General features: G+C 44.5%; 1 protein-coding gene across 2 annotated transcripts in view; it reads left to right on the top strand.

Moving 5' to 3' along the window:
* Window positions 1-3,660: 3,660 nt before the first annotated feature.
* Window positions 3,661-11,371, top strand: part of Depdc1b (DEP domain containing 1B) — a 57,110-nt gene continuing 49,399 nt past the window's right edge. For both annotated transcript variants that reach the window (XM_038323530.1, XM_038323529.1), the window contains exons 1-2: window positions 3,661-3,708; window positions 10,982-11,247. In XM_038323530.1, the coding sequence (XP_038179458.1) occupies window positions 3,661-3,708; window positions 10,982-11,247 (314 nt within the window). The remainder of the gene's footprint in view (window positions 3,709-10,981; window positions 11,248-11,371) is intronic.

Raw genomic sequence — 11,371 nt, 5'->3', positions numbered from 1 at the left:
CTGTTCCTAACTGGTTCACCTGTTTCCGTCCTTGTGCTTGGTGCCTCCCTAACCAATCATTGTTGGCACAGTAGCCAGAGGGCCACTTAAAAACACCCCCGAGCTTGACCCTTGCCTGCTCAGAAAAAAATTTTAATATACTTTTAATTAGTTTAGAACAACATTTTAATTCCATGGGGTATAATGTGGCCCCAAGGCCTTTCTGCCCCCTGTATCTGATCACTTTCCCACCCCTTTTTGTGCCCACCCCTGGTGCACCCGGAGGTCTGCTCATTTTCCTGGCTTTGAAGGTTCTTCCCCACACAGCTCCCTGACTTCGGTCACATTGACTACTCATACGCCCCTTGCTTGGTCGTGTCTTCTCTGATCACCAAACTAAAAAGAGCATCTCTCTGCACCATCTCCTCCTCCACCCCTTTGTTTTTCTTGCCTGCACTCAATCACAACAAGTCGATCTCGTCCGTCTGTCTGTCTCTCCATATTATATTTAGTTCTCCATCCCTTCTTACTTAGGATGCCACCTGTTGGTTAGAGGGATTCTGCATGGCCTACTGCTGGACTCTAGTAACTGGAGCAGTCCTGTGCACATAGTCGGTACACCTGCATACTTACTGAATCACTGAGTGACCAAACATAGATTCTTATTTTTTTTTTGTGTGTGAACACTCGTCTTTTTAAATTCTGAGATAATTCTACTTAATAGCTCAAACAATTACAACCAAACTACATAGTTTTAAAAAACTATTGTTCATACATCTTTACCCTTCCTTCTTCACCTGCGGATCCTATTTGTGAATCACATTAGTGCAAGCTCTGCAGAAACGTTTTCTGATGGGGTAGTGGTGCTACAGACCAATAGTGGTGCAAAGCAAGCCAGGCTTTAACTCTTAAGAACCTCAGCAAATGGACAACTTTTAAGAGTTATTTTATTTTCAAATGAAGTGTATGTGTGTGTCTGTTTGTGTGTTTGTATCTAAGTGTATGTGCCTGCAGTCCCCACAGGGGGGAATCATATTCCTTGAAGCTGGAGCTACAGGTAGTTGTAAGCTACCCAGCATGGGTACTGGGAGCTGAACTCTGGTCCTCTGGAAGAACAGAAAGCACTCTTAACTACTAAGCCATCTCTCCAGCACCTGCAACCAGAGATTTTTTTTTTTGATGGCTAAAATGCTAAAACCAAACACTGAATGGGCACCGCTGGGCATTCTGAAGAGCTAACATCTAATGTAAGCAACAAGTGACTTGGTCAGTGAGCGACTTGGGTGGTGACTTCTGCAGGAGCTGTACCGAAAGTGACATCCAGGAATCCTCTGGGTGCCAAGGCAGAGCGATTGAGAAACACAACCTCCAACACAGTACACTTGAGGCAAACTTCTTTCTGCTGCCCAGTTTGCAACTTCCTAATGCCAGCGGCAGGCCAGTGAAAGCCAGTTCTCTGCTAAACGACAGCCCGTGAAGACGTTTGCACCTTGAGTCAGTTCCTATAGCATCTCCACAGCGGCACACCTGAGTGTGCAACAGAAGAGAATGCATAGCAAGTTATTAAAATTGTTATACTAAGGATGTAGAAGTGAATGCAATGATATAATCGAGATATAAGTGAGGGCCACACTTAGGGAGGCAGTAATGTAATTAAATATATATTATATATTCAGTCAACCCTGGTTCAACCCAAATTATAATCGGGGGACTGAAAGATAATAAAAGACACTGATTTTGATCATTTTTGGTTATTCAACTGTGTGTTTTTCTTTTATAAAACTCAGAACTGGGAAAGATACTTAGGTACACTGATGACAGGTTACTGAAAATGTCTCTGAATAAGCCTGTCAGACTTTATTTTGACTGTCCATTTTGAGTTTTGAAGGTATTAAAACAACACAATTCATACTGTCAGATGAAATCAAACTCTATACAGGTTTTGGTAGTAGAAACACAGGTGGAGGTCTACTTCCTGTTAATGATTAGACAACGGACTCGAAGCCAGCTGTCTGGCTCCTCCGAAGCTCACCTTCCTTAGCAATAAAATGGAGTTTCTCCTATTTGCATATCTAATCAAACGTGATGATCAGTGATTAGAAAAAGCTCTGGAATACGCCTCGCAAACGTAGGGATTATGAGTCAGACTTATGGCACACGTGTGTATCCTCAGCTCTTGGGAGGAGGTCACCAAAGCCTGTGTGGATGTCAGGGCACAACCTGGGTGAGTCAGTTCTCTGCTTCCACCACCGTGGCTCTCAGGACCAGACTCAGGGCATTGGCCTTAGTGGCAAGTGCCTTTACTAGCTGAGCTGTCTCACGTCAGGCCCGCAAATTCTTAACTGAGCACGTCCAGGCTTTACTTTGTAATCTGTTTTTTGTTTTTTTTTTTTCTTTTTTTTTTTTAATGTCTCACTGAGTTTAATTAGGGTTGCTTACATGAGCATGGGTGTGGCGTTATTTACTGGAATAGATGATTATCTCTCAGTATCCATTAACTTCCAATAACCTCCTCACTAGTGGCTGGCCCTCCCTGGCCTGCTGGAATGTTGTCAGGCTCCCTTGAACCTGCTGTGCGCTCATGAGCGGGAGAGCCATATTGTATCCAGAGGACAGCGTTTCGCAGAACTCCTCGCTGTCCCCGAGATGGTACATTCTTTCTGCACTCTCTTCTACCAGGTTCCCTGAAAGGAGGTGGTGTTCACATAAGTATGGCATGCTCAGTGCTACTGAGGCACTTTTACCGCTTTTGAGTGTCTGAATTAACCACTGTCTATTGCAAAAAGCAGCTTCCACGGTCAAGGTAACAGTTGCTCAGCAGTCTCTTATCTTGGTCTTCACCGAAGTGTCCAGACAAATTCTGAATAGGAGTCACTGAGTTAAAGGCACAAAGTGTAGAGACTGGTCAAGTCATTTATTACTTTGAACAGTTCCAAGTTGGACCAACAATTCCAAAGGCCTGGAGGTAGAAAGGCGATTCAGTGCGTAGAAAACATAGTGATCAACCCCATAAACAAAGGGCTGACAATTCCAGTCAGATGCTAAGTAGAAAATATAAGTTCAAGGAGGGGAAAGATTATTTTATCAAGACAATAGAATAGAAGCCGGCCAGGGCCTTCTTATCGCTCTGATAGTCTCTCTACGACCCCTTAGGGCGGACTGCCTTTATCTGGCTTTTCAAAGTTCCTCCACTTAGACAGTTTTCAATTCGCTTTCTTTCACCACCCACTCCTTCCTCTCTTAGCTAACCTGCAGATTCTCTGCCATGGGTGCTGACAGGAATTATCTACCAGGTTCCAGGTAGGCTTGACTCACTGGGCTCTGCTGCAGAGCTGGTGTGCCGAGCCGGCACGCATCGGGGAAAGTCGGGGGAGGGTTTGGCAGCGCCTTCCACGGCAGGCCGGCGACACCCTGCGCGATCAGTCACGCGTGCGAGTGTCCGAGCACCCACCGGCGAGAAAGAAGAAGCATCTTTCATCTTCCCCATCCAGCTACGAGAGGGCCAAACCCGGAGCGGAGAAAATCAGGACACGCACGGCCCCGCCCACTCACGAAGTTCCTGTCACGTGCCTCCGCCCTGTCCAATCAGCGTCCGGAACCTCCGGGCTTGCGATTCAAACTGCGGCGCGGCGAGCTCGGGAGTCCCCGCCGGCGTTGCCCGGCGACTGCTGCGGGGTGGTAATGGAGCACCGCATCGTGGGTCCTGGGCCCTACCGGGCCACCAAGCTGGTGAGTGATGGTGCGGGTCAGGCGGACCCCGCGCCGGCGTCACCGCGCTGACTCGGACGGTGCGCGTCCGCCGGGGTCTGCCGGTGCTGGTGGGCGAGCGTCTGCTGGGTCGCGGCTCCTCGCCCTGCCCCGCACATTGGGCAGACGAGGCCTGGAGCCAGCCTCACCAGGGCGGGATGAACTTTATCTGCGGGCAATGGTTAAGTTATCTGCAGTAGATGGCGCTTTCGGCATTAGCGGCAAGCGAACACCTGGCGATCGCGTTCCCCTTTGTCCTCGGGACCTACTCTGGCGTCTGGGACTAGACTGACCTTGGGTGGAGCTCTAGGACCACCCTGCCCGTGTTGCACTTGCGGGTTGCGGTGACCAGCCAAGGGCGTGCCTCCTTCCTGAGTGACACTGTTGACACTCGACGAGAGTTCTTTGTAACGGTGCACAGCGTGAAGGTGTATTCCTCCTCCAAAGGTTCCTGCCCCTGGAGTTTCACTTTTTGTCAGCACCCACCTCACTTAGGGATCAGCTCTGATAGGTGGTCTGCAAGCTCTGCAGATGCGCCAGGGTGAGGCCTTTTCTCCTGAAAACAAAGATGCAAAGACTTAGCCGATCTGTCTTATTACCTGGAGGAAGTAATTTTACAGACCCCGCCTCCAAGGATTAGTTTAACGGAAAAGGCAGAGGTGAGGACTTGAGTTTAGTCTTGAACCACTCTCAGGTGTATGTACCTTGCAGTCAAGTCTCACCACTCTCTATAAGATATATCCTGGGAAAGGTGGGGACGAGGATCTAAACGCTAGCTCTTGTATTAGACTTATATTCTAGAAACATAGCTTCTTTTCTTTCTAGAGCCAGGCACCCTGTGTTCCGTGGAGTCAAGTCACTTTCTGCATGGATGGAACCCAGATTTCGGGCTGCTTGTTCTTTACTTTTTTATTAGACTTATGGGGCACTTTAATAATAATAATAATAATAATAAATAATAATAATAATAATAATAAATTATGAACCTTCACAGGAAAGAGCACTTGCCTCATGTGAGGTTTTTCCTAAGATTTTAGGGACTATGGCATTGTTTCATTTGGCTGAAAATGTCATATTGCTAAGATGTCTGTGATGAGGGTTGTTGGAAGGAATCATTGTATAATCTACTGGACACCCAGAGTGATCCATTTATTTTAATAAACCTAAAGTAATAAATTTAGATTTTCTTTAGAGCTAGTTTCTAAGAGGTAAGAATGGTAATGGCAAGGAAAACAATAGAGCCTCAAAATGGTGTTTTCATAGCTGTTTCTGCAGAAGTGGTTCCAGCATTTAAACTGCCTGAGGTCAGGACTATTGCTAGCTCCAACCCCAGGGCAGATAGAAAATGTTCCTTTCAGTGACTTCTACAAACTCTAATGGCCATCCTCTCCTATCTGTGAAGGGTTTGTTCCAAGAACCCCATGTGGTGGCTGTATGAGAATGGTCCTCATAGGCTCATATATTTGAATGCTTAGTCCCCAGGAATGGAACTGCCTGGAAAGATTACAAGGATTAGGAGGTGTGGCCTAGTTGGAACAAGTGTGTCACTGGGGGTGGGCCTTGAGGCTTGAAAAGCGCATGTGAAGCCCAGAGTTTCTCTCTCTCTCTCTCTCTCTCTCTCTCTCTCTCTCTGGATCAGGATGTTGCTCTTAGCTATTTCCCAGCTCCTGCCTGCCAGCTGCCATGCTCCCTGTCATAATGATAATGGACTAAGCCTCTAAAACTATAAACAAGGCTCCAACCAAATGCTTTTTATGTAAGAGTTGCTTTGGTCATGGTGTCTCTTCATAGCAGAACACTGACTAAGATACCCAGGCAACGCCTAAACTACGATAGACCCTGTATATAGTATACATAGTATGTATTTTCCCTGCATATGTCTATGACAGTTTAATTTATAAATTAATACAATGAAGGATTAACAGCAATAATAACAAAATGGAACAATTAACATACTCTAATAAAGTTCACTGTAATACTTTGGAGCCATTGGTCATTAAGATAAGGATGACTTGAGCACATGCACCGTGATACCTCACTGTCTGATAACCTAAACACAACTAAATGACTAATGTGTGAATGGCATAGGTAGTGTGATACCCTGGACCGTGAGATCATTCACATCCTTGGCAGGATGAGGCAATTTCAGTCTGCCACTCGGAGCTGCATGCAATTGCAAACTTAGGAACTGTGAAGTTTTGGAATTTTCAGTTATTCAGATTGTTGTTAACAGTGTGCTGCTGAAACTTTGGATTAAGGGTTAACTTATATCGTCCTTTTGGGTAGAAAAAAAGAACATGTTTTATCCTGTCCACTATTTATCCACAATACTTGTTCAAGGGAAACAAACTGGATCTTGGTACGGCAAGCCCATATCCTGTTTTATGATAAAAAAATAAATATAGTAATTGGAAGTGCTTTAAACATTGTTGGTGTGGTTTGAAAAAGATTGGTCTCCATAGGCTCATATATTTGTGTAGAAGGAGCAGCGGGCTGCGTCCCGCCACCCGGCTAGCTTTGCCCAAAATAATTACACGGAAACTGTATTCTTTTAAAACACTGCCTGGCCCATAGTTTCAGCCTCTTATTGGCTAATTCTCACATCTTCCTTTAACCCATATTTAGTAATCTGTGTAGCACCATGAGGTGTGGCTTACCAGGAGAGGTCTTAACCTGCGTCCATCTCAGAGAGGAGAATCATGGCGACTGCATATGGTGACTGCCTCAAGCGTCTCCCCTCTCCTGCTACCCAGCATTCTGTTCTGTCTACTCCGCCTACCTAATTTTCTGTTCTCTTAAAGGGCCAAGGCAGTTTTTTTTTATTAATTAACCAATGAAAGTAACATAGACAGATAACTCTCCTCCATCATATTTGAATGATTAGTCATCAAGGGTAGCATTTCTTGAGAAGGATCAGAAGGTGTGGCTTTGTTGGAGTAGGCGTGGCCTTTTTGGAGGAGTGTGACACTGTGGTTGGGCTTTGAGGTTTCAGAAGCCCAGCTCAGCCCAGTGCCTCTCTCTTCTTGCTGCCTGCTGATCTGGATGTAGCGCTTTTTGGTACATCTCCAGCACCACGTCTGCCTGTGTGCCACTATGCTTCTGCTATGTTGATAATGAACTAAACCTCTGAAATTGTAAGGAAGTCCAAATTTAATGCTTTCTTTTGTGAGAGTTGCCATGATCATGGTGTCTCTTCACAGCAGCGGAACACTGTCTAAGGCAGTTGTGTTTATGGGGCGCTTCTCCTCTTGGTTGCAGAGGTTTCATATATAGATGCTACTCGATTCTCTTTTGCATTAACATGTTACTGAAGGAGTCTGTAAAGAAAAATACTTTCTTTGGATGCTTTTAATTCCTACCTCCATGACATTTAGGCCCAGTTTAGGTTAATCAGTTAATTAAAAAGAAAAGTATATGGATAATAAAGACCCCCCAGTTTTACCAGTATTTTACAGGTAATCAATTCACCTTGCAGTCTTATTATGGATTTGAGAAACTTAATGTTTATTATTAAGATTTTAAAAGACACAGTGATCATCAGGTTTTTTTTCCCCCTTAAACGTGAGGGTTGCTGTTACCAGAAATTAGTTATTATTAAAAGTAGAACCTGTGGATATTTTCCAAATATAGTCCAGCTGTGTCTTAAAGCTTTTATTGCATAAATGTTTTGTAACTCATCCTCCCTTGTCCTTCAAGGCCGGCCTTTCCTTCCCTTATCCTTGGCCCAACTCTTTTTCTTCCTGTATCACTCTCAACTTCCTGTTTCTTCAGGAAGAGCCTGGAGACTCTTAGCACACACATGACAGGGTCTATTTTCTCCTTCCTGGTTGGCTGTACTTTCTCATAGCATGTAACTTCTTCATTTTCTAAAGCCCTGATGTCTGGCTTGAAAATAAAACTTTACAGATTAGCTAAAATTTTATGGTGAAAATTAAATGATGGGCCCAGTTCACGACGACACATGCGACAGTCAGCTGTTTGCTCATTCTCATTGAAACAGCTTTTTTCTTTTTTTGTTTTCTAAACACACTTAAAAATAGTTTCCAGAAGGCTTGTGCTGTGTAGTTTGGAACAGTCCCTAACCATTTGGAAGGTAGTTAGTGTCGGAGCATTGTCCATGAAGCTGTGTGAGAATTTTTGAGAACTTGTGTGGTAACTCCAAGGAACAAGGCAAGCGTCTTGTAATCTGTTTTCCCAGGACACGGGTTGTTCTTGGAATGTACTTTTTCCTGCTTCTCCCAGGTGTAATAGGAGTAGGTTTACTTTAGGTCACCCGTCATCTTACCCATGCTTTTCTAGAATGATGTTTCTAAGCAGGAGCTGTCCTCAGTAGTATACAGCTTGAACTCATGTGACTGTGCCCTTGTGACTGCATACAGCTAGAACTCAAGTGAACTCTGCTCATATGACTTTCCAAACCCTCACAATATAATACCCTCAGAATATAAGTCGTCTGGTGCTCTGAATAAAGACGGCTCTTGCAGGAGACTTTATTTAGCCCTCCTCCTTTTTAAGCTCCTCTACCCCAGGTTCATGCCTCCAATAGAGCAGAAACAGTGACTATGAGCATTTACAGAATACAAAGGCGCAGTATTGTATAGGTTGGCCTATTCCTGCTGTGTGAGGAACAAAAATGATAGCTATTTATCCACACATTCACATTCTGGAAGCAGAGAGTAGACAAGAGCCTCATGAGTGGTGGGATTAACTCCGAGGCATGACAGGAGCATCGCTGTGGTGTTCTTGGTGTCTCTGGCATAGGCTGTGGAAAACTGACTGTTTTGTATAGTGACCACTCTCTGATGCTTGCAGTATCCACTCCCGGCTACCTGTGTCAGCTGACTGCTGGGATGCTGACTAGGTCAATGCCATGTACATAAAGCTTCTGTATTCTAGACCTATTCACATCCTGGTTTCCTGTCACTGAAAGACAAGGAGGAAGAGGCTGAGTTGTCTTGAAATTGTTAAAAAATGACATCTAGAGAGATCTGGATTTTGTCTTAAAGGGACATAAGTGAGTGACGCATGTGATTCTATCAGTGGCATTTGGGAGCAGAAGGAAACTGGATATTTTTATGGTACTTAACATGTACCAAACCTTACGTAAACCGTGAATGGGAAGTCTGGGATTAGAACCGCAGTCTCACCCAGCACCTCATATTTTTCCCTTTCTTCAGAGATTGATTCTGTCCTGTTGAAGACATCTCTTAGCCAAGGCCAGACTCACTGCCCTAAGCATCAGCAGCAGTGTGTTAGAGCTAGTCAGTATGCTCTCATCTGACACAGGTTTGTTTGCTTAAAGGTTCGAACACTGAGTGTAAGCAGGGGCCACGCTTCTCTCTGATCTGATTAGAGTAGATTGAACCAACCTTGTTTCTTAGTAAATTGATCATGGGTTACACCTAACCTCCTTGACCTTCTTTTGATTGCGCTCTTTGTGGAATGGGTGGGTGGGGCTTGTTTTGTAGCTCAGGCTGGCTTTGAACTTACATTCATCTTGCCTTAAGGCAAATCAGAAGAATATGGGTACACGCCAGCACCCCAGCTGGTTTCCATGATTTTCATATATCAGAATCTCAACTTTTTGAGTTTTAGTGTGTTATAATTGCTATATTCTACAGAAATGTGCTAACCATGCCCTGTGTATTCTGCTTATTGGTAGAGATTGGACTGAATCCTGGAGACTCAATGCGGGGGCTTTCCTACATACTTGCTCAGCTTTAATGGCTATACCCTGACAATAAAGGCGATAGCAGTATAGGGTAAGATTTGTTAAGTACCTACTTCAGGGCAGATACTGCGATACATTTTTTATCTTTATTTTATTTTTTTATGTCTCTGGTCTTTGTTGCTAAGTAGCTGGAGATACGCAGGCTCGGCTAACTCCGATTTGAGGCTGGCCTGCTGGTCATTAGCAGTGCTTCAGAGCCTGAGCTCCTTCTGTTCAGTCTTCTGTGTCCCTATGGCATCTGAGGACACCATGCTGAACTAAACCGTGTTCTTCAGAAGAGCCCCCTCCCAGGCAACCTCCCTCCCAGGCAAGCGAAGGGAGTGAGAACACGTGACTGCAGCAAAAGAAAAGAAGGGGCTTTACAGTTTGTGTGTATGCTTTGAAAGACTGACTAGTGAGTCTTTTCAAACAGCTTTCCTTGGCGAATAAGCAAACGCTTGATACTACCTTGTTTTTCTCTGCTGTCCTGAGCCCTGTGACATTGGGAGGTGTATCATTATTTCTATTCATGCCTTTCTTCTTTCCCCACATGATTCCTCTCACACTGTGAACAGTCTGTGTTTGCTGAGTGAAGTCACAGTGACCATGGGACTTCTAGAAATGAATTGTATACGATAGGATAGGTTGGGCAGTGTTTCACTATATGATCTAAGCTGGCCTGGGACTTTGTATGAATTCTAGGCTGGCTTTAAACTCCAAGCCCTTCTGCCTCAGCTTCCTGAGTTCTGGGATTACATACAAGTGTGCAGCATCAAGCCCAGCGATGAGCTTCATTTTAACCAGTACTCCTACCATGATTTCCATTCATGGAAATTCAGATCTTCACTGCTAACCCGGCTTGCTGGCAGCATCTTCAAAACTTCTTTTTTGTTGTTGCAGTTTGCTTGTTTCTGTTCTGTAAATAGGTTCTATTTTTGCTTCAATTATAACAAAATAACCATAACTTAGACTCTTTTTTTTTTTTTTTTTTTTTTTTTTTGAGACAGGGTTTCTCTGCAGCTTTAGAGCCTGTCCTGGAACTAGCTCTTGTAGACCAGGCCGTCCTCAAACTCACAGAGATCCACCTGTCTCTGCCTCCCGATTGCTGGGATTAAAGGCGTGCGCCACCACCGCCACCTGGGAACTTAGACTATTTTAACTATTTCTAAGTGTATCGTTGTGTGGCGTGATTACACCCACACCAGTTTGTTATCATTACCTCCCACCAGTCATTCTTTAGGACTTTAAGAATTTGAAGGTTGCAAATAAAATACTAAATCTCCACCTGTTATTCCAGTGTTTTTCCTTTTTATTTAAATAGTTGGATTTTATCTGTTTACCTGTTTACCTACCTAGCAGCCTCCCGGTTTGTGGATCAACCTATATTTATCCTCTATCCTAGGGTCTTGCATATGCTAAGCCGTCCCCAGTCTTCATGCAGTTTGTTAAATGGAAAATTGGTATTCCTTGATTTAAATATTTGGGACTTAATAACCCTTAAAGAACACTGGTCGGTAACTAAACACGTTTGTGTCCTTTGCCTAGTGGAACGAGACGGTGGAGCTTTTTCGTTCCAGGATGCCTTTACGGAAACATCGGTGTCGTTTCAAGAGCTACGAGCACTGCTTCACAGCCACGGAAGCTGTGGACTGGCTGCACGAGCTTCTGAGGAACAGTCAGAACTTTGGGCCCGAGGTAACTCGCAAACAGACAGTCCAGCTGCTGAAGAAATTCCTGAAGAATCACGTGATCGAAGACATCAAGGGAAAATGGGGTCAGGAGGATTTTGAAGACAACCGTCAGCTCTACAGGTAAAGTCTGCAGAAGGACGATAGGGAGACTGAGTGTGTCTGCTCCGCATCTGGAAACTTCCTGAAGTGAAGGAATTTCCTGTGTCCACTGGAGTGGTGGTTCTGTTTGTGATGTGCTAAGTGC

Source organism: Arvicola amphibius, chromosome 3 (assembly GCF_903992535.2).
Source record: "Arvicola amphibius chromosome 3, mArvAmp1.2, whole genome shotgun sequence".
NCBI classification, from domain to species: Eukaryota; Metazoa; Chordata; class Mammalia; order Rodentia; family Cricetidae; genus Arvicola; species Arvicola amphibius.
Note: the sequence above shows the minus strand (reverse complement) of the source record. Positions and strands in the feature narration are given on the sequence as shown.